The sequence below is a fragment of the Muscardinus avellanarius genome (assembly GCF_963383645.1).
Source record: "Muscardinus avellanarius genome assembly, chromosome: 15".
Classification (NCBI taxonomy): domain Eukaryota; kingdom Metazoa; phylum Chordata; class Mammalia; order Rodentia; family Gliridae; genus Muscardinus; species Muscardinus avellanarius.
This window is the reverse complement of record NC_137801.1, coordinates 53,438,555-53,463,377: the sequence shown is the minus strand read 5'-3', so window position 1 is coordinate 53,463,377 and position 24,823 is coordinate 53,438,555. Positions and strand designations below refer to the sequence as shown.

General features: G+C 34.4%; 1 protein-coding gene across 1 annotated transcript in view; it reads right to left on the bottom strand.

The window, feature by feature from the left end:
- VRK2 (VRK serine/threonine kinase 2) overlaps positions 1-24,823 on the bottom strand; it is a gene marked incomplete at both ends in the record, with an annotated part of 108,706 nt that overhangs the window by 5,197 nt on the left and 78,686 nt on the right. Inside the window, 4 exons of the mRNA XM_080711614.1 lie at positions 6,273-6,431; positions 12,848-13,014; positions 17,313-17,371; positions 19,881-20,001. Coding sequence (XP_080567740.1) covers positions 6,273-6,431; positions 12,848-13,014; positions 17,313-17,371; positions 19,881-20,001 — 506 coding nt within the window. The remainder of the gene's footprint in view (positions 1-6,272; positions 6,432-12,847; positions 13,015-17,312; positions 17,372-19,880; positions 20,002-24,823) is intronic.

Below are 24,823 nucleotides of genomic sequence, written 5' to 3'. Positions count from 1 at the left end.
TGGCTAGGGACATGATCATATTAACTGATGTAGAAAAAGTATTTGAACAATACTCAATAATCATAATAAAAATGATAACTGTACTTGAAATGAAGGGGAGCTTTCTAAACAATAAAAAAAGTCTAGAAAAAAACTATAGCTAACCTATTAAATAATGAAAGGTCAAAACCTATAAATAACCCAGTTTCTTTTCAAAGATACCTCCATATTTGGAATACTATTTAGTAATAAAAAGTAATGAGCTACTGATACATGCATGGATCACAAGAGCATTATAGTGAATGGAATAAAGCCAGTCTAGTTTCATCACATTACATACTGCATAATTTGATTTTCTGCATTTTGGTTTTTAAATTCTAACTTATCTAAGCCGGGCGTGGTGGTGCATGCTTGTAATCCCAGCATTTGGGAGGCTGAGACTGGAGGATAGTGGTTCGCAGACAGCCTTAGCTACTTAGTGAGGCCCTTCGCAGCTCAGTGAGACCCTGTTTCAAAATAAAGAATAAAAAATTGGGCAGGGGCTGTAGCTTGGGGGTCAAATGCCTCTGGGTTCCATCCCCAGACCCACACACACACAAAAAATTCTAACTGATCTATAATAAAAAATATTAAATTTATGGGGTACTTTACATTTCCATATATGTAAACATTGTATAATGTTTGTGTATATACACACACATACATACATACATATCATATATCTTCAACCATTTCTCATTTCTTTATGATGAAAACATTCAAAAATACTTTCAGCTTTAAAAATAATACAGTACATTAGCATTATTCATAGTTACCATACACAATAGCATAGTTAAACTTCTTTCTCTTAACTGTAATTTAGTACCCATTGTTCATCCATTCTCCATGGCTCCCTCATAATATTTTCCCCAGCTATGGTAATCATTATTTCACTCTCAACTTCTATGAGATAAACATTTTTAGATTCTACAAATGAATGACATCATTCAAAACTTGTTTTTCTGTGCCTGGCTTCTTTCATTTAAAACAGTAATCTCCAGTTCTATCCACGTTGTGAATGACAGTATTTCTTTTGATATTAAGGCTGAATAGTATTCCACTGTGTATATGTACCACATTTTATTCATTTAACAGTTTCTGGACATTTTTGTTATTTTCCATTTCTTGACTATTGCAAGTAGTGCTGCAGTAAGCATGGGACTGCAGATGTCTCTTGGACATACCGATTTAATTTCTTTTGGAGCATATATCCAGCAGTGGGATTGATGGATCATAAAGTTTTTGTTTTGTTTTTGAGGAGTCACCACACTGTTCTCCAAAATGGCTATTAATTTACATTCCTATTAACAGTGTGCAAAGGTTCTCTTTATTCCACATTTACTCCACACAATCAATAGCTAAAAGATACCCAGAATATTTAAAAAACAAATTAAGAATTAACTTGCACCTAAAGCATCCATGTGTCAAATATTAGTTAAATGGAAATTAGAAAGTACATTCAACTGAACAATAAAGAAAACACACCATCTCAAAATCTGGAGTATAGCTAATACACAGTTTTTAAATATTAACTATATTTTCAAAAAGAAAAAAGGCTTAAATTATTTCAGCTTTCATCTTATGAAGCTTGAAAGAAATGAAAGCAAAAATAAGGAAATGACAATTAGTGAAATATATAAACAATTGTAGACAAAAAGCAATGATACAAAAATTGTCCTTTGAAAAGATCAATGAAAATATTAAGCCCTTAGGTTGATCATGGAAAAAAGAAAAAAAACCAAAGTTAACATTGGTCAGGAATGAAAAAGAGGACAACATTGTAGGTATTGGCAATGTTGGAAGGATAATGAAGGGATGTTATAACTTACTGCTAATATAAACAGCACTTTAGATAAGTTTGACAAATTACCTGTATGTTACAAATGACCAAAGTGACATAAGAGAACAAAAATCTAGTGACCACTGTATATGCTAAAGTATATTAATAATTAAAATCTTTCTTACAACTCTCAGCTCAGATGGTTTCATGCTAAGTTCTACCCATCATTTTAAGAAATAAATCTTACAAAAACACTTCCTGAAAACAGAATACTTCCAATTCAGAAAACTCATAATGACCCTGAAAACAAGCCATACAAGGACAGGAGGAGAAAAGAGAATTATACACCATTGTCTCTCATCATTGTAGGTATAAAAGTCCTTAATGAAACTGAAATTCAGCAAACAGAACTCAGTACAATAACACATTGTAAGTGGATTTATCCCAGAAAAGGTTGATTTAGCATTCAAAAATCAATGTAATTCATCACACTAATAAAAGAGAAAACTCCTATTTATATAGATCTCAAAAAAGGATTTAAAACCAATTTGTGATTTAAACTTATTTTTCAGCAAACTACAAATGCAATGACATTTCCTTAGTCTGATAAATGACATTTAGCAAAAAGTCAGAGCTAACAATGAATGTTTTCCTCCTAATATTAAGAACGGGGTAAGGATACCCACCCTTAAAACTTCTATTCAGTGCAGGACTAGAGATACTAGCAGGCGTTATAAGACAATTACTAACAAAATCAAAGTAAAGGCGTATGTGCTGGTATGTGGAAGCTAGAGAGAAAATTGGAAACAAAGAAACTTCAGATAAATGAGAGAGATCAGTGGACAAGAGGCAACTGGAAAGAGTTTAGGGGAGAGGGAAGGTAAAGAGGAAAAATACTGCTTTTCCCATTTGTGAAGGTATCGCTACCAATCTCACTAATAGGAATAGGGAGAGGGGTACAGGGTGGGATATGGGGGGGCACACACCAAGTGCTGTGTGCAGGTATGTTCATATCATATTGATCAATCAAAAAAGCAAGTTCTATTTCTTTATATCTAACAAATAAAATATGAAATTTAAAAATAGTAATAGGTTGGAATAGGATACAAAGTGAAATATATAGGGATAATTTTAATAGGGGTATAAGCTATCTGTATTGAAAACTATAAAATTTGTTGAGAGAAATTAAAGACCTTATATAAATCAGGGGAAGTACCAAGTTCAAGCACCAGAAGACTCAATGATGTTGGGATGCCAATTCTCCCTAAACTCATTTTTAGATTTAATGTATTTCCAAACAAAATCTCATTGTGTTTCCTTTGTGGGAACTGACAAGCTGGATCTTAAATACTGTGGGGAAACCAGGACCTAACATGGACAAAGAATTCTTGAAAGAAAAGAAAATGATTGAAGGACTCGGACTCCTAATTTCAGAACTTGCTATAAAGTTACAGTAGTCAATGCAGTGTGGCATTAGTATAAAAGATAGACAAAAAGAATGGAAGAGAACAGAAAGCCCAGAAATAGGCCTAGACTTCTACACATGGCTGACCTTTGAAAAAGGGGAAATTATGAATAAATGGAGCACAAGAAATTTGAGGGGGGGCAGTAAAACTCTTCTATGTTATATTGTAATGGTAAAAATGTCATTATTTATTGTGGTTTATATGGTGCTTAAATTTATGATCAGTTTTTGTGATCATAAATATAAATGTTACATTTATAACAGGCATTTTAATATAAATGTTTTCTTTTTATTTATTTGTATACATCAAATGTAATATGACTTTTGATCCTTCCTTGATCACCACTTGTTTTTTATCTACTTGAACTCTTAGGAGCAAAGGTGGACTGAATTATACTAAAAACATTATTTTTGTGCTATCTCTTCTTGTATTTCCTGTAATTCTTGTGTTAAATTGTTTATCATCTACTTGGGTTATAAGTATATGAGAGAGAAAGAGAGGTAGGTTGTAAAGAAATTCAATAGGAAAAGGAAAGTTTTTTCAACAAATGATGGTACAGTAAGACCACTGGCTAAGTATGTGGAAAAGAATGAACTTCAACCCCTATCACACACCATACACAGGCATTAATGTGGGTCATAAACCACTGTGAAAGCTAAAATTCAGCTTCTCAAAGAATATGTAGCAAAATGACCTAGTAACAATAACCTTGCCCAAGGTTTCTTAGGTTTCTTTATGTGTATGTGTGTGGGGGAAGCTATTAATGACAAAACTAGTAGGTTGAACATTCAAGCAAAAACAACAATATAAAAAGTTTCATGAAAACACTATTAAGAAAATACATAGGCAAACCGCACAACTGAAAGAGGAAATCAAAAATACCGGTATCTCATAGGAGTATTATATGTAGAATAAAGGATTTGTATAGCTCAATAATAAATGACAAACATCTAATTAAAAATGAGTCAAAACACCTGGAATGACACTTAACAGAAGATACAGAAATGGTCAGGAAGCAAAATAAAACATGCTCAAAATTATTAGTAGTCAGGTAAAAAAAAATTACAATCACATGAGATACACACACAAAAATGGCTAAATTTAAAAAAACTAACAACACTAAATGTAGACTGGCCAGAACCATTGTAATGTTCTTTGTGGGAGTATAAAATGGTATAATCTTGTTCAAAAAATAGTTGTCAGCTTTATAAACATAACGTTATTTATTTGCCCTATGACCCAGCAATTTCTTTTCACAGGAGGAATGAAGCAAGTCCATAGAGTATCTGAAATTTTGGCTTTTGTTTGGTTGGCTGGTTGTTGGGCACTCTGTCTCCAAGCTACACCCCCAATCCTTTCTAGTGTTACCTATTTATTTATTTGGTGTAATGTACTCATTTATGTACATTTTAAGTATTTCCTTTATCAAGTTTCCCTCCTCCAACGTCCTCCCTCACTTAGGGCCTCCCCAAGGTTTCTAAATTGCTGAGGATGGACTTGAACCTGTGATCCTCCTGTCTTAGCCTCCCAAGTATGAGGATAACAGGTGCGTACCACCATGCCTAGTTTAGAACAGAGTGTTTACGGCAATTAAACCCATGGTGGTCAAAAGCCAGAAATAGCCCAGTGTCCATTAATAGGAAAATGAATACATAAATCATGATGCAGTTATTCAGTGGACTACTACTTAACAGTAAAATAGTACAATTTATTGATACATACGTGAATATGGACAAATTTCAAAAGCATGCTGAAAGCAGCCATACATAAAATAATGCATACTGTGTGAATGCATGTGCATGAAGTTCTAGACGAGTCAAAACTAACCTGGAGATGAGAACCAGAATGTCAGGATAATGACTGCCTCTGAGCAGGAAAAGCAACAAAGGGCTTTCTGGAATAACAAAATAGACACCACAAATCCCACTGCCAGTTGCCAGTCCAGCCAAAATGAATTCATTTCTTTGCTTGAAACTGCCTATCTGTATTTTTATAGTCCTCCGATTCTGGTGAATAAGAAAAGACTCTCTACTAAGGATTTCGAGTTTCTAAATTTTGTCACTAAACAATACTTGCCTTTAATTTTGCAAATAAGAACTATAAAATATGTCCATTTGAAGTCTATTCCTTTATATAAATTCAAAATGTAACAATGCTACTATTTTATATCAGAAAAATGTAAAAAACTCCTTTTAGCACCAAAAAAAAAAAAATCTCTCTAGTTAAGCTTGTATGCTTGCTGGTTGGGTAAGGAACACATAACCACTATGCTTCCCATTTTTGCTTTGGTTGCCAACAAGTCCAGAGACAAATTCAGTGCTTGGTTTAGTGAATAACATCCAAGCTCTCTATTAATTTTTCTTGGGTGGAGGTTATAGAAAGCAATATTAAATTACCCTGTTTTATACTGTAAGCTGCCTCAAATCATTTGGGAAAAAATAATGGTATATAAATTATATAACATGTTGGTCATTTTGATACAATTCAATGTTTTTTCTGTCCAGATATTGTATGCTTATCTTATCAAAATTAGGAAAGATTTTTGCCATTGCTTAAATGAATCATCGGTAAAAGTTGAATCATGATCCCCTAAATGATTGAACGATATGAAAAATACATCACCTTAAAATACAACCTATTGACAGGGAAAAGCTTTACTTACACTTGATTGTAAGGATTAGAATTAAGGAACCAAGGTAAAAGTATAGAATATGTATGTTAAGAGCCCATAATGGATCATAGATGGCATAAAAAATTTAAGTGCACTTCATTACATTCTTAGGATAAAGAAAGAAATCAGATCTGTAGGCAAATGTGCTCACTGTTATTCTGTTCTTATAATAACTGGTGTCAGCTGCTTTGATTTCATCAGCTGGAAAAGATATTTTTCTGCCCATTCTCATTTAACAAACCATACAACCTGGACCCTCAGGAAAAAATGTCGTTATTCCCAAAGAGCATATTCTAATGTAACATTAAGCAAAACAAAGCCCTACCAGCCCTCTCATCTGAGCTGCTTCATTGTTCACAGATCCAATCAGTGTGTCCTCTTCATGCACTTTTCTCCATGTTGCGAAGGTCTGAGCACTTCTCTCATGGTGGACTTTTTCTATTAACTTATTTTGCATCTGACTGACTTGCTTTGTTGCAGCCTTTCGTGAATCAGCCTGTTGGTACAGAGTCATGATATGTAATGAAAACTTCTGGCGTTTCATTAGCCTGTCTGTCTGTCTGTCTGTCTGTCTCTCTCTCTCTGTCTCTCTCTGTCTCTCTCTCTCTCTCTCTCTCTCTCTCTCTCTCTCTCTCTCACACACACACACACACACACACACACACACAATCCAAAATGTGTTCATGTCAAGATTCTTTAAATTCTCATCTTGCCAAAGAAAAAATAATAATAAAGAAGACTGTAGCAATGGACATGATAATACAGTAGTTGGCAAGATCTAGAGCCTTTTTCATCAATAGGACAAGGCCAATTAAAATGAGTGTCACTGTGAAGCAATCTTTAGAAATCTCTACAGATAACTTGCTTACTGAAAATGCCATTTTTACAGAAAGCTGTCTCATTTAAAAAATGCATGTGAATTTATTATTAACCTTTGCTGGGAGTAGATCCAGTATATTTTTCTAGCTTAAATTCTTATTAATTAAAATCTTAGTTTTCTGTCATTGAAGGGAGTCTAATGAATGTTAGAGTATAAAAGCTTATGATGTTGCTTACTTTTTGTGCAGGTAGTTTAACCCTGGAGCAAGATGAGTCAGTTCATGTCATCTAACACTGAGCACCAGTACCAGAGGTTAACTTCGGCAACAAGCTTACTGTCTCTAAGGTTTCTCTTTCACACCATGATGCTATCTAGGGGATAACTGACTCTCAATAAACCTTGAAGAGATACAGAAATAGAAGGGCAGATGCTACAATACCGCTGGAAGATTGAAAGCTCTGTGAATGTCCTTGTGTGAAGTATTTGTTCAGCAGTTTCATGTTTACAGCAGCTGAAAGTGCCACTGCCTTCTTTCATGGGTTAAATAGGAGCAGAAGACAGGAACAGCACAAGGGGAAATAATGGAGTAGCCAGTGCCAAAACAGGATCAATTACATTGGCTGGGCAAACAGAGCCTTAATTTGTAGTCTCTCAATTTTTAGCTTCTATTGCCAAGTGTGTTCATTCCTTCCTTTAAAATATGCTGGTGTTTTGTGGCTAGGTCTAGGTTGTCACAACACCATTCTTTATTCCCCCTCCTCCCGGATCTCAGTTTATCAAAGAATGGCAAAACCACCGCTTTTCAGAAACCTGCACATTGGAAATGGTTCCTAACTGCTCAGGGATTCTTTATTTTTACCATTCAACCATTTCAAACTACTGAGAAAATTGGTGGGTCACCATCTTCTGGATGACTCTCCCTCCAATGCCACTCATTTTGGTAATAAAGCCACTATCACATCACTAATGTGAAACAAAGAGTTTTCCAAGGTGGGTGCACACTGTTTGCTCCCCTTTAAAACACTGGCTTAGCAGTTACTGTGAACATGAGCTCTGCATTATAAAGAATTAGATGAGGTTTTTCTTCTCTCTTTACTGAGATACAATTGGCAAATAAAAATTTTATTTTAGACATACACTATTATGTTCTGATATACATACATATATTGAAATGAGTACTACAATCAAGTTGGCATGCCCATCCCCATATTTTTGTGAGGTGAGAGCACAACTATCCTCTCAGATTTCAAGTATGCCAAAAGTTTATTAATTATAGTCACCATGCTGCATATTCCATTCCCATAACTAATTCATTTAAAACAAAGTCTGTACCATTTGACCTGCTTCTCCCATTTTCCCCAATTCCCAGCTCTGGGAACTCCCATTCTACTTTCTGTTCTTCAAGTCTGACATTTATTTATTTATTTATTTATTTATTTATTTATTTATTTATTTTGGTGGTACTGGGGTTCCTGGAAACCCATCTACCTCCAGGCTACACTCCCAGACCTATTTCATATATATATATATATATATATATATATATATATATATATATTTTTTTTTTTTTTTTTTTGAAACAGGGTCTCCTAAGCCAGCATGAATAGCTTTGAACCTGCACGATCCTCCTGTCTCCGCCTCCCAAGCGCAGAGATTACAAGTGTGCGCCACCACGCCTGGCTCAAGTTTGACTTTTTAAGATCCTATTTGTATGTGACACCAAGTAGTATGTCGTTTCCTGTGTAGATTATTTTACTTAGCATAAGGGCTTTAGGTACATACTAGTTGTTCCAAATGGTAGGATTTCCTTCTTTTTTAGTGAATGGATAGTATACATGCAATATATTTTCTTTATCTACTCATTTGTCAATTGATATTATGTCCTTTCCACATGTTTGCTATTTTATCTATAAAAATAAATAACTCTAAGCATTCCACATAATAGGAGAATGCTACCCAAATATTTGCCATTTTCAAGAGAAGTAACTATTCACATAAATAAGTTTTCATTTAATTTCCCATTGGAACCTCACATTGTCCTATAAAATCAAAAATACTTCTGGACCCCTGAAGATCAATAAAACAAAAATGTGTTTTTAATCAAGAATTTGTATTCCATTTTCTCATAGGCAGAAAATAAATAGGAAGACAAGACCATAGAATTATTTTGAGAATGAAATCTCTGGGAAAAAAAATGTAAACTGTTAATTTCTACACAAAGATGACTACTAGCAACTATACTTGGATTTGCCATGGGAAATGGCAACAGATTTAGGTTGAATAAATAACCTTTTGCCAGGCGTGGTGGTGCACACTTGTAATCCCCGCACTTGGGAGGCAGCGATAGAAGGATCGCGCAGGTTCGAAGCCAGCCACGCTGGCTTAAGAGAACCTGTTTCCAAATAAAAAGTATAAAAATAGGTCTGGGCGTGTAGTCCAGAGGTAGAAGGGTTTCCAGGAACCCCAGTACCATCAAAAATAAATAAATAAATAAATAAACAAACAAACAAACCTTTAGTCCCTGAAACGCAGGATACCTTAAACATTTGTGCTCCAACCAAATTCTACTCCTTTGCCTAGCTAAAGCATTTAGAAAGGATGGGTGGATTATGCCCAAGTGTCTACACTATTACAGTATGGATTTAGGCACCATAATAAGGAGGGACATTGATAAAACATAAGAGGATCTGCCAGATCTTGCAGAAGGAGTTTATCCTAGGGCTGAGTTGGGGTCTTCAATATTGCTATTTTTATCTGGGCGTGGTGGCGCACTTGTAATCCAGCATTCTGGAGGCTGAGACTGGAAGATCACGGTTCACCAACAGCCTCAGCTACTTAGTGAGGTCCTCCGCAACTTACTGAGACCCTGGTTCAAGTAAAGAATAAAAAATAGGGCTGGGAGTGCAGCTCAGAGGTAGAATGTCCCTGGATTCCATCCTCAGAACTGCCCGCCCCCCCAAAAAATGCTATTTTCCAACTTGGCTTTAGCAATCTTATTTGGGAATTCCAGAGCTTTAACTCACTTCAATAAGCATTCTTACTAAAATATGTTTGTTTTGTTTTGTATGGTGGTACTGGGGATTGAACCCAAGGGTATTCTACTGCTGAGCCATATATTTCCCAGCTCCATTTCATTTTCTATTTTAGAAACAGGGTCTCTGTCACTGAGGCTGACCTTGAACGTGCAATACTCCTGTCTTAGCCTCCCAAGTATGGGGATTGCAGGTGTGTGCTACCGCATCTGGTTTAAATATGGTTTTCTGGCTATTAAATTCAACTGGGGAGCTGGGGTCCTGTAGAATAGTGGTAGAGCACATGCTTTGTAGACATAAGACCCTGGGTTCAATTCCAACACACACATTCCTCAGTGGGTAACAGACTGCAGCATCACTGTTGATGGACTTTTCTAACTTGATTGACACTGCCACCACAGGAACCAGCAGAATTATGCGCAAGTGACTTCAGCTATAAGTACTATAATTTTCATTGAAGTAAATATTACAAAAGGTTTGCTTTCTAGAAAAAAAATGCCCATTTCCCTAGCAGCTTGACAAAAATTAATTTCCCATTTTAACTCCAGTAACAGTATTTTAAGGCTTCAAAAGGAAGGTTCAGATTACTGGGAATAGTTTATGATACCTAGGAAAAATCTCTTATTAGAAAAATACCTCATTTTACTTTTGCAAAATGATGCCATTAAGTTTTCTTAGATACTTATAGTAGTGTGCTAATTTCTAATACCTAACAAAAATATTTTTATAAATAATACTAAATTCCCCTTAGCATGAAATAACATTTAAAAATTAGACACAGCTTTTTTTCCTTTAAATAATGAATCACAGAAACATTTTCTTTATATCCATATACTTTTTCTAGTACAATAACTTCTTATTAAGTATCACTGTCTAAAAAGAAAGTTCAAGTCTAGAATTCATTCATTAGTTTATTAAGTAATTATAGTGGTCCACATAGAGAATAACAGAAAATGTTTTATAATAATAAAAGGAATTGTGACAAAAAGCAAGAAATTTAAAGCCAAGTGGATGATATTTATTCTGGATTCTAAATGTCTTTTGTTATAAAAGCAATTTACTGTGGAAATCTATATTTGTATCATTCAGGGGAATTAAGTACAGCATTGTTTATATCCTCTTACTTTGCTTTTGAATATATTCAGGAAACTACATTTTATACTATCATTATTAAATATATTTATACACTTATAATTAAATACTGATTGCTGTGAAATATATTTTCCTATCTATATACCTGGCCTAATCATACTGTTAATAAAAGGTCTTAAGAATTCATATTATACTTAAGTGTTTTCTTTTTATTCATAATTGACATGTTCAAATTAAAAGACACAAAATATTTTTGATGGAAGTTCACTGGCAAAAATGTTTTATGCTCTGCATATAGAAATGGTTTCACAACAAACACTTTGAATTTGATGAAACTAAAAATTCTGGTGGATAATAATTAGAATTTTATATCAGAGGATACAGTTATGGTTTTTAGAATGGTTTCTTTATCTTTCAATTAAGTTTATGAAACTAAAAAACTACCAAAAAGAGGGAAAAAAACTTACTTAAATTAGTGCAGATTAAGTGACCATTTCTGCAAGGGAAATACTATGTCAAGGAAATGGCTCTTTGTTTTGTTGGAAAAGTGATAAAAAATACAAAAGTCAATAAGACTGTTAAAATAAGTCTCAGTAATTACCAAGATCAAAATCCAGTGGCTTTTTATTAAACATGAACTTTTGTTCTGCCTTCTGCAATACGTAAATAGTGCTGACAATTGGTTTGTGAGGCACTTGCTACAATAAAATGTAATTGTATCATGAGAGAAAGGTGACAATCAGGAGATCATGAAAAAATTACATATTCTCACTGGTAGTTAATTAGCCATGCAAAACCTCCTCAAACAGATATTCTCTTCTATTAGGAATGATTACTATGCAGGCCTACAGATGTCAATACCACAGTCATTCAAATACTTCTTTTCCTACTAATTGAAGGTTGTAAAGCTCTGGTGCCAAGGTTTTGCTTCCAAAGAGCTAATTTATGACTAGAAGGATATTTTATGTCTTCAGTTGCAGCAGCTACAAAATTCAGCAAATCAGAACCATCTGTGCACTGATACTTGACTCACCATTCATCTAGCAGCCTATCAGTCACATTAGTTTGCATCCTGCATTCTTGGCTGATGAACACTTGTGATGATCCAAAGTTCATAAGGAATATTAAAAATAAATGGCATCCTGACCTTAACTTACTGTACATGTATCAGAAAAAAATACCCTCCATATTTCCTTGTGTGTGTGTGTGTGTGTGTGTGTGTGTGTGTGTGTGTGTGTGAGAGAGAGAGAGAGAGAGAGAGAGAGAGAGAGAGAGAGAGAGAGAGAGAGAGAGAGAGAGAGAGAGAGAGAGAGAGAGAGAGAGAAAGAGTATGTGTATGTGTATGTCTAGAATCAAGGAGAAATAGGCATTTAGTTACCTGTCCAAAAATGTTGCTAACAGCAATCTCAGGTTTACACCACCCTTTTCTTAAAACTGTTTGAAGTGCTAATTATTTGTATTAAGTTGTAATCCTTTTTAAAAAGTATGTGTGAGGGTCTCTGTTGGAAGATGGCAGAATTGAGGAGATGTGATAGTTTTGTTTTTTCTTTCCCAAAGAATTGTTCCTATAGATTGAAATGTCAGTGTATACAAATAACACTTAAGAATATTATTTAAGCTTCAAATTAAGGCCAAACTAATATGCAAAAACAGGGTAATAGCTGAAGACAACACACATAAAAGAAGCAAATAAAGGCTCTCTCAAATCAAGTCAGACAAGTCTTTAATTTTCCCTTTCTTGTAGCTACAGGACATCTGTGACTGCTTTATTTCTTTAGCAATACACAGTAGGCCTCAGACACTGTGTGAAGATACAGCATGACAAAAGAACTTTTAACAAACTTCCTTGGTGCTGAACTGGGGGAAACAGGAATTAAATATAATGAGCAAGAAGCTGAATTGGGAGAATCATTTTGAAACCTGAAACAGCTTCATTTGATAGAAGGGTCTGAGCATTATGTTACTTACTTTTTGATTGGCTGGAGTATACATATTTATACTCTGTCCTTTGGTGGAAAAGTCTAGTGACCCTAGAGGTATTCCATCTGGGTTCAGAATTTTCTTGAGCTTTTGATAGTTTGGTTTTTCGTTGTAAGCTAAACAATGAACACATTCCAAATATTGGGCAATTTCACCTGTTGAAGGTATTAAATTTTTTTACATGTCATTCATAATTGTCAAGAATTAGCAAAATTCCAATAACCTTAAAAAATTTTTTATCTTTTCTCTGTTACATGCATACAAACATATGCACACAGTCTCAAAGTAAAAATGATAGTTCATTAAAAAGCACTTTTTAAATAATAGTAAAAGATGACTGAATATACTAACCTACAGAATTGACAAGATGAGACAAATAGGTAGTTTTTTTTAACATATCTTTGTTTATAATGTTTACAATCAACTGATCTGATTGAGAGGAAGCAAATTTTGATAATTATACTTAGTGATTTTGATTTATGAGGTGCAGCTACTAAGAATTACACAAAAATGCTAATAGATGAGACATGCTTCAGACTGTTTTTACAAAATCCAGTTAAAAACAAATGTTAATTATTAAAAAAAAATCTGACTTGAAAGAAAATAAAATAATTAAAAGTTTTAACTAAGACTTTTTGGGTTGAAATACATTTAGAAATAACATGAATTCCATATTTTTAGTTTGATTGACTTCAGAATGCATGAAACCTCCCTCAAGTCCTCCATACCTAGATAACCCAGTATATTCACTACTGTCTTGATTTTACTTCAGCATGATGAGGAGTTGTTACACTTTATTTTCTTTTCTAATGTAAAATTATGCTTCACTAGAACTACATAGTAACATCCCTTCCTTGTCAAAAGGTTATGGACCACCAACTTTTACTTAAATTTTCTTTTACTTTTTATTTTGTGGCTATACTGGGGACGGAACTCAGGGCCTCACACATTTTAAGTGTGCTGAGTTACACAGTTATACTTCTTCAAGAGTTATATACATCAGCTCTTAAATACAAGGAGAATTAATAACCAAAAATGGCAAACATAGCTGCAATTGTTTGAAGCTGTATTTTGCAGATTCAATCTAAAATTGAGTAAAAGTAGTAGCAATATTGTATATCATTTAAAAACTGGTGGATTTCATTTGTTCAGAGTTGTTGAGATATCTTTCCCTTCCCTTCCAAAAACTTATTACTGACCCACATTTGAATATCTCTTACTTTTCACTTGGCTATTTTCTATCCCATAGTGGAAGAACCTGGGAAGCTTCAAGGTATGGCAAGAGTGGTTCCTTAAGACTCCTCCCCTTCCCCTGTAGACCGATTTCCATTTAGTGGGGAACTGAAGAATCAGTTTCCCTCCCAATAGGGAATAACTCCAAGAGAAATGATCATTATCTCTTTCTCCCTGTTGAAGTCAGAGTGACCATTTTATATCATAGAGTCCAAAACTTTTTAAAAATGTAAAATTAATGTGGTTAAAATGAGAACTATTGGTTCTGGCCTTTCTGTTTTTTCCTGGACAATGTACCAATTATGCAATAGTTTTTCCTGTCTAATTTGTATTATCTAACATTCGGTCAACCAGATTTCTCTTAACTAGAAGTGTTGCTGTTTCACCACATTTATAACCGATGTTTCCTGGAGTTCCCTGCTCCCAACTGGGGGTATCCCTTTCCTTAAGAGATGAACAAAAAGAAAAAAAAAAAGAATAAAGGATTAAATTACATTCACTAACATTTTGATATAAATATTGTTGTTCTTTGGTCTTCTGAAAAATTGCTCAGCCAACTTTAGTATCCATTATGATTCCAATAGCCAGAATATCCCAAATGGAGAAGTGACTTGAGTTTGTTGGGAACAAATCACTATTATAAGACAATGGAAACTTCTGGCACTCTCCCAACTGAAAGCATGCAGCAAAGCCTTCATAGGACTGTGCTTTGGAAAAATGAGGTATCGGTGAGGTAGGAGAGGAAGGAAATGAAAAGAACCACTTCTGTTATAAATTTATTACTATAAACCTGAAACGTAGGCTATTGTGATGTAGTACTCGCTTAAATGGTAGCCTTTCAAGATCTGGATTTATTATGTTAAGTACACTTTTTAATTTACTAGCATATTTCCAGAGCTATAAAACAAAATGCTTTGAGTAGCATAAAATTATGATATTCTTGAATCATTTGCTTTTAAGTAGTGAAATATTAAGTATCATTACTATCATTTCAAGAGGTAACTTTTGAAATTATTATTATGCTGAATTGGACATGCATGCTGCAACCTTCGTGGCCACTTTATTTCATAAAATGTCTTAGTAATATACCTTTTGCAAGTCAGTTCCTTTAATTTTCATGGTTGTGCTTCTTTTAAATACAACCTTCTAACTTAAGTGCACTTCATTTAATATTGACATTTCAATATTTTGTGCTTTAGAAATAGAAATCTGTACTTTTTAATAAATCATAGTATTAAAAGAAATGGTTTATACTAATAAAGAGAAATTAAGTGTACCTCCAATCAATATTTCTCATACGACTCAAATCTTATCTCTAGTGATAGATACATTACAGAACATATATTGGCCCACAAGTATTTATGGTGTACAAACCAAAACATCTTGAGCTTTCTTTTCTAATTCTAATGTGAACAGTACCTTTTGTACAGGAAGGACAAGAAAGTTAAGGGAGATGTATCATTTGAAAAAGAAATGACATCTCCTCATCTTTCTTTCTTTTCTGTTCCACTGAGTAAAACATCGACTATATGATTTGGTAAAAATACCAACTTAATAATGTCATCCAAAATTAATATTGCCATTTTCATCAAGTTATTTCATGCAGTTGGATCAGACTATGGGACTTAACAAAAGGGAGGTGGGTTGTTTCTCTTTCTTTCTTTTTTTTTTTTTTTTTTTTTTTTTTGGTGGTACTGGGGTGGAACCCAGGGGTTTTCTAACTCCAGGCTATACTCACAGACCTATTTTTATACTTTATTTGGAAACAGGGTATCACTAAGTTGCTGAGAGCCTCACTAAGTAGCTGAGGCTGGCTTTGAACCTGTGCGATCCTCCAGTCTCAGCCTCCCAAGCGCTGGGATTACAAGTGTGAACCACCATGCCCTGTTCTTTCATTTCTTTTGCAAATTAAAACTTTGGTTTCTAGTCAAAGAAAGGCTGTGAATATAAATTTAAAATAATTATTCATCTTCCAAATGGATACTGATGCTCTGTGACCCCATCTAGAGGGTGGTATACATATCTACTTTCAGAAGTTATTTAAAAGCTAACCTTAAGATTGCTCAAAGTATAAGATTTGCTTTGGCTGCCACTTCTCTACAAAACCAACTAGCTCATCTGCTAAAGTAGTGCTGAATAATGTGTCATGCATGCATATGAATGACAAGGACTTGAATACTGAGTTGACATATATTTAATACTGATAATACTGTCAATTAAAAAATTCCAAAAAGTTCTATAAGAACTTGAAAAACAATTTACAAACTATACCTCCAAGTTGCAAGAGCAGATGCCCTTATTAATCAAAAATATATATATTTTTTTGCTGGCTGTTCAATTGCAGTGTAATCCAGGTCTACAGAGCATTCAAGAGTTTAATAATTTGGATTTTTTATTTTTTTATTTTTTTTGGCGGTACTGGGGCTCCTGGAAACCCTTCTACTTTGAGGCTACACGCCCAGAGCTATTTTTATACTTTTTTTATTTGAAAACAGGGTCTTTTAAGCCAGCATGGCTGGCTTCGAACCTACGCAATCCTCCTGTCTCCAACTCCCAAGCGCGGGGATTACAAGCGTGCGCCACCACGCCATTCTAATAATTTGTTTTTTTTAATTATTGATTGAAAAGTTTTCCCCTGAGTCCATAATATCTTCTTTCAACAATATACAGAGGAAATGAAAAACCAGAAAGCCTTAACTCTAGAAATACCAGATGCAGCTGACTAACTAAACTAGGTATAATTCTCAAAATACATTTTTTTTTTTTTTTTTTTTTTTTTGGTGGTACTGGGGGTGGAACCCAGAGGCTTTCTATCTCTGGGCTACACTCCCAGACTTTTTTTAAAATATATTTTATTTGGAAACAGGGTCTCACTAAGTTGCTGAGAGCCTCACTAAGTAGCTGAGGCTGGCTTCGAACCTGTGCGATCCTCCTGTCTCAGCCTCCCAAGTGCGGAGATTACAAGCATGCACCACCACGCCCGGCTCAAAATACATATTTTTAAAAAGGCAATCAGCAGATTCTAGAATTCTATCTAGTTTGTTGTTTTTTATAGAGTTCTTGTGTTTTGCCAAAGATGACCTGAACTTTTTCTTCTCAAGCAACTAATCTGTAATCCTGAAGAACTTCCTCCCACTGGTAAGTAAAAGCTACCAAGAGAGAGTGACAAATGTGGTGACGTGTAGGTCACAAGAGAAAGCAGAAGCATCATTTGACTTACGGCAACTGGTTCCAGAAGGTGCCCACTTCAGCACTGAACCAGGGAGCTCATCCAACAGACTGAAACAAAGCAGAATTGCACACAATGACTTTGTGCTCAGTCTCGTAGTTTGCTGCTTTAATTAGAAAACATAACTTTAGTTCTGTGTTTGTACTGTGTCACTAAAATTGTGAATTTAAATGGCATTTTCATGCACCTATAATAACTGGAATATAAAGAATAGTGGGAGGAGATTCATCCATTCCCAGTGACCAATCATATATAGTCATCTAAAAACTAAACAATTGAGAGAGCATGACCAATTTAACTTCAAATTTGTACATGCAGAAATGCAAAATAATAAAAAATCATTAAAATGTTTTTGTAAAGCCAGGCGTGGTGGCGCACGCTTGTAATCCCCGCGCTTGGGAGGCTGAGACAGGAGGATCGCACGGGTTCAAAGCCAGCTGCAGCTACTTAGTGAGGCTTTCAGCAACTTAGTGAGACCCTGTTTCCAAATAAAATATTTTTAAAAAGGTCTGGGACTATAGCCCGGAGGTAGAAAACCTCTGGGTTCCACCCCCAGTACCACCAATAAATAAATAAATAAATAAATAAATAAGTAAGTAAGTAAAATAAAAATAAAAAATGAAAAAAAATAAAATGTTTTTGTATATTTAGGATATTTTTCCTCAGGTATTTACCACTGGAGAGGAATATGTTATTTGATTATTTGTGTATCTTTTTTTACATTGCACAGTGTTTTATGTTATCCTATGATTAAGCCAGTCTACAAGAAATATTAAAAGAACTACACACACACTCACACACAAACATTGTGAGCACTTCTCAGTGTTGTAGATTAAATAAGTAAAACTCTTTTAAGTTGCTTTTGACACAAATATATCAACATTCAACTAAAATTACCTATAGAAGTGAGTGATTCACAAATTTAGGCAAAAGCAGAACACAAACAATAAATACACTGATGAAATATCACCCTATGACAGAAAAAATAGGAGCTTAAAAGAAGTATAGTGTTATGGTTGAATATGCACACATGCCCTTATGAAACCCTTAGTATTACATTTTCTCAGCAACCTGAATAAATAATGATTATATAATATCGACTGAGAAGTTTGAAATTTTTTAATCTTATTTATTTTCATTTTATTTATTTATTTATTTATTTATTTATTTATTTATTTGCAGGTCTGGGAATTAAACCCAAGGGCAATCAACCTCCGAGCTACACCCTTTGCCCTATTTTTTTTTTTTTTTTTTTGGGTGGTACTAAGGGTGGAACCCAGAGGCATTCTATCTCTGGGCTATACTCCCAGACCTTTAGTTTTATATTTTATTTGAAAAAAGGGTCTCGCTAAGTTGCCGAAAGCCTCACTAAGTAGCCGAGGCTGGCTTCGAACCCATGCAATCCTTCTGTCTCAGCCTCCCAAGCACAGGGATTACAAGCGTGTGCCACCACGTCCGGCCCTATTTTTTTTATTCTTTATTTTGAAACAGGGTCTAAGTAGCTGAGGCTGTCCGTGAACTGCGATCCTCTGGTCTCAGCCTCCCAAATACTGGGATTACAAGTGTGCACCACCACACCTGGCATAAGTTTGAAATGTTTGAAATAAATTAACGTTAATAAAAGTGAGTTTAAAGGACTAGGATGCTCAAGATTCTAAATGGAAAAATAATTCATATATGTCATTATTTGCTAATATCATCTGTTATTGTGACTTTTGAAGTATAGTCTTTCTCTCTAAAGAACTAATTCTATACTGAATATAAAGGCTGATTTCTATGGATAAGCTACCTCTTTTTGTATACTTCTATTGTGACTTGCCCCACTTAAAACTTAGCTTCTTTTCCAATTGTGATGTTACCGATAACTGCTGTTGAACAGCTGGTACATAACCCAAAACTATTCTGTGCCACATCCAATTGACTTTCTTAGGCTTGACCAGTAAGAGAATTGTAAAACAGTAACACGCTCTTTTCTAAGGTGACCTAACAGCATCTAGGAGGTAAAAATTGATTGTAGAATATTAATAATGTTCATGTGGCTGCAAGATTATTTCATATAAATAGCTCATATAAAATTTTGTTTGTTTCTTCCTTAAGAAATAAAACATACTCTGAGATAGGACTAAGAGGTATATTGTCCTCACCTGAAAAATATAAGCCAAATCTGTCCCACTTCATCTGTTGTTCTATACAGTTAATAACAATCACACTGAGCTCAGACTAGTTCTATACACTTGTACAAAACTTATTTGAAAATATTCCTCTTTGCAAATACCACCACCTAAAATCTAAGCTCTGGAAAGCACCCTTTGAAGGAATGGTTATTTCACTTTGTATTTTGCATTGTAATTCAAGTACATGTGTTTTGATATGCGTTATCCTAATGGATTTTATGTCTGTGAGGTTTTTTTGTTTTTTTTAAAAATAGTTTTCAAATTAAAGAAATTTGCTTTGGTTATCATATGGGATGCATGGTCATATTCTCTGGGGATTGGTTCCCTTTAATGTAGCCTTTAAGATTTAGTACAATCAATGATGGAAATAGTTGAAAATCTGTACTTTGTTTTAGCAGTCTGGACAGCCAGAGGGTCCGCCAGGTTCCATTCCCAGGGAAGTTTCCCACACAACCATCTCAGCAGGCAGTAACCGAGGATTTCAACGTCACTTCTTCTGGACAGGGCTAGAGGGTAAACATTAAGGGGAGGGGTAAGAACAAGTTCTTGAAAAATAGAAGAATCTTTGAGTGAACGACTATTGATGAAATATGAAGAAGCCAAATAGGCAAAGTGTTTTGTTTGTTCAGCTGGAGTAAAACTGAAATGCCCCGGCATTTGGCCCCAGTCCACAGACAGGCAATGACTTGTTGCTGCTGAAAGTAAGGGGCAGTTTCTTCACCTCCTCCAACTTCATCTTTCCTTAGTCTAGCTTGTCACTTGAACTTGATCCCCATGGCCTCTGACATGATCCAGACAACCCATAACCCGGCACCAACACTTTCTCAAAGCGCCAAGAAGTAAAACAAAGAAATAAATGTCTGCTGCTAAATTGTTAACATATGTTCCAGGAAGTCCATGGGGTCTGCACTGGCCATGCAGAGACCCTCTGAGTACAGACTAAACATTGATGGCCTTTCCTGTTCAACTCACACTAGAGGTAGCATCTGCAGTTGGAAGGCTATAACGAAACTGCCATCTAGTGTACAGTTTTAAAAACAGGTCCATCTCAAGGTTTTTCAATAACCTAAAGTATAATAAAATAAGTTTAATGCTTTGGATACACATTTCTAAAATGTTACAAATACTATCTTTATATATGAGTAGTGCCAAGCTAAAATTTGAATCCTATATCCTGGTTAAAAAAATATGAAGTTGAGACAGTGGTATGGAAGGTGGAGAGAAAAGTGATAAGAATCAAGAATTGAAGCCAAAAAGAGGCTGGGCTTTCTAAATTTAATATAAAATGGCTTTTAGTAAAAAAAAATACATTAAAAGGACATTTTCAGACCCATTTAAACATCATGTATAGCAAAACATTAAATGCTGCATACTAATTGCATCATAATTATATGTAATTAAAGTGCCTTATATCAAATGATAGACAATGAAACCTAAAAAAGTATCGCATACAATGGATACTTGTTAATAAGTAACTTGAATAATGATTAAAACATTAGAAATACCCATAAAATAAACTCATCTTTATAACCATTCCAAACTTATACAAAGAATTGGCTGATATTTTCATTTCTATCTCTATTTGAATGTTCATCTGTGTAAGAATATATCATTTCTTAAACAATATATGGCTGTTAAGCCTGCTGTAAACACATATTCAGTTCTATTGTCTTTCACTCAGTAAACTTCACTTTTAATTTTAAAAAGTCATCTACTAAGAACAATGCTGCTAGCACATCACAACTACTTTTCGTTATTATAAAAGCAGAAGACAAGATTAGCTCTTACACATACTCTATCTTAACTGCTATTAGAGCACTGGATTATTAAAGGCCCTTCAAACCAGTAGAATGCTACAGTCCCATGGGTGCCATTTGCTTTCTGCACAGGCTTCAACAATGGTCTAATGTAAGACTTGGCTCTTGTATTAAAATAAAAACAATCTCTACCATGCTGCTCTGTAGTGATTTCTTCAGTAATAAATCTCCCATTAATAATGGAATGGTTCCATTTGTACAGATGTGTTCACAAGTCCCTCTTCCATTATGGCAATTCCTGATTACCGCCACTTAAAAAAAATTTGCATCCTCCAATTTTCAAAAAAATGATATTCTGGCACCTGTTTGGATGATATAGGCTACACACAAGAGGCCCTTTGAGGAAAAACAATCAGAATTAAAATGGAATGAACCTTCTCAGCCACTTCTCCCACCCCCCAACTGAGGGATTAATTGATATGAAGCTGTAAGTAATGACAAGTCATTTAGATTTCTAAAGCCAATCTTTCATAAACTGGTCTTCATTTAAAATAGCCCTTTGAGAGTTAACTTTACTTCACTATTAGAGTTTGATCTTACCTAATTAAAAACATTATAGCATTTTTAGTCTTTATTTATTTTACTACACATATACATTAACAACTACAGCTAAACATTTTACCACTGTTTTCACTAAATCTTTTGATAATGCATGTAATGTTAAAAAGAACATCCAATAATCATATTTTTCTACCATTAAAGATATAATAGCACTAAAAATGTTACTGTGTTACATATCTTCCTAAGATTCTCTCTGGGAGAAAAAAATAGGAAAGTCTGACTTTTTTTAAGGGAAGTAAAAAGTCTTTGACTCTACTAGTGTTATGTCTACTTTCCATCTACTATACAAGAGGGATAATTTGTAATACTTGCTAAATTAATTAAAAAACAATATTCTAGAAGACAATAATAGAATCTATGTGTTTGTATTATTTGCATGCAGAATTGCTCACAGCTGAAGAAGACTGTTAATATCTAACTATGAAAAAATCTTTTAAGGGTTGAGTATATAGCTCAGAGGTAGAGTGCTTCCCCAGTATGCACAAGAGCTTGGGTTCAGTGCCTAGCAAGCACTGCAAAAACAATAATTTTTTTAAAAAAAAATCTTTTAATTTGAAAAGTACTTCTTTTGTTATATACTTTTCAAACTCATTTAAAAATATGCTAAGTGAAGCAGTAAATGGGAAGAGCTCTAGACCAAGAAATCTATGAAACTCCAATTCCAGCCCTCCCATTATTACCTTTTAGCTCTAAAATTCAATGATGCTAATCAATACATTTCTTTTTAATATATTTCATTCATTTGGATAGAAAATATATTGTTTTCTCTCTAAGACATATATTTGCATAATTTATTAGGCAATTATCATAGTTTTTATATAGATTTCCAAAAATCTTAAAATTTTACTATTTTATGTAAATAGAATTTATTTACATAAACAAATGATGTAGTGACAGTTATCAATAAAATTTTTCTTCTAAACTTTCTCAAGTTAGATTCTAAATATTTTTTAGCATTTAATTTTTTTTTTTTTTTTTTTTTTTTTTTTGGTGGTACTGAGGATTGAACCCTGGGGCATTCTACCTCAGAGCTACACCCTCACCCTCATTTTTTTATTCTTTATTTTGAAACAGGGTTTCACTAAGTTGTGGAGGGCCTCACTAAGTAACTGAGGCTGGCTGTGAACCTGTGATCCTTCTGTTTCAGCCTTCCAAATGCTGGATTATCAGTGTACACCACCACATTTGGCTTAGCATTTAATTTTTATTCAGCTTACTAAAATGGAACAGATAAATTATTCTTTTCACTGAAAGTCTGTGGTATTCTCAATTTTTCAACATTTCAAAATGATAAAGCATTGCAAAAAGTAGTAACAACAACAACAAAAACCAGACACATAGACACAGTGGTGCACATCTGTAATAATTCCAGTATGTAAGAGGCTTAAACAGGAACACTAGCCAGGCGTGGTGGCACATGCTTGTAATTCCCAAGCTTGGGAGGTGGAGACAGGAGGATCACACAGGTTCGAAGCCAGCCTTGATAACTTGAGACCCTGTTTCCAAATAAAAATATAAAAAATAGGTGTCTGGTAGTGTAGCCTGGAGGTAGAAGGGTTTCCAGAAACCCCAGTACCACCAAGAAAACAAAACAAACAATAAAAAGCAAAAAAAAAAAAAAAAAAAAAACAGGAACACTACAAGTTTGAGGCCAGTGCTGGTAACTTAGCAAGACCCTGTTTCATTTTAAAAAAAAAAAAAGAGGACTAGAACTAGAGATATAGCTCAGAGGTAGAATATCCCTAGGTTTAACACCAAGTACTATAAAGGAGGGGGGGAGAGAGAAATGAAGAAGAAGGAGGAGGTGGAGGAGGAGGATAAGGAGGAGGAGGAAAGAGAAAAAACAGGCACAATGTTGGGGTCATAGCTCAGTGGTAGAGAGTTTGCCAAACATGTGCAAGGTCCTGGTCCAATCTCCAGCACCACAAAAAAAAAAAAAAAAAGAAAGAAAGAAAAAAAAAAGTAAAAAGAAACATACATGAGTACTTATATATGATTCCCCAAATTGCTGACATTACAATGCACAATTAAAATAAAAACAATTGATATGATTTATGAAGAGGGGCCGTTACGCTAGCTACTCTACCAGCTTTTATTATTTAATTTAATTATGCAAATAATATAAGATTTTATTAGCCACTGACAAATAAGAAAATAAACTCAGAGAGGTTAAATAAATTTGTCCAATATCACAGAGCTCAACACTAAAGCCTAAGTCTTTCAGAATTCAAAGCCTATGATCAATCTAATACTTATTTGCCTCTATCATTAGTTTTAACATACTTCAGACAATATTATTTATACTACTCCCCCACCCCTCAGTATTGGGGACTGAACCGAGGGCACATTCTACCTGTGAACTACAACCTCAGCTCTATTTATTTTTAATTTTGAAACAGGGTCTCACTAAGTTGCTGAGGCTATCCTTAAACCTATAATCCTCCTGTCTAAGTTATGGGATTATAGGCGTGTACCACTATGCCTGACTTTAGGCTACTTTTCAAGTTAAGAAAGTATATGAAGCTGACATTTTAAAACACTGAATGACAGGCTGTCACAAAGATACTTGCCTTGGCAGTGAATAAACGAGCCGCAGATCCCAAGATCTAAGCTGCGTCCCTGACAAAATTTTTCATGCAAGTATCCTTTTGTGAAATTATTTCTTTTGAGCTACTTCATTTTAAAAACAAAGCCTCTTTAGTTAAAATATTTATTTATAAAGTGTTAAATGGTCCTTTCAAGCCAGTACAAGAACAAAAGAGGACCACTTGGAAACTAACTGGAGTAAAACTACATGGCCTAATTCATCAAAGGAAATGAAAGAGAAGAAAGTGTTAACCTCAAAATGGATCTGATTATTGGCCTAGAATGCTTTCTGATAAAGTGTTATTTCTTATATCTAGTAACATTATGGAATATGGAGATGGGTGGGGAATAAACATAAAAATAC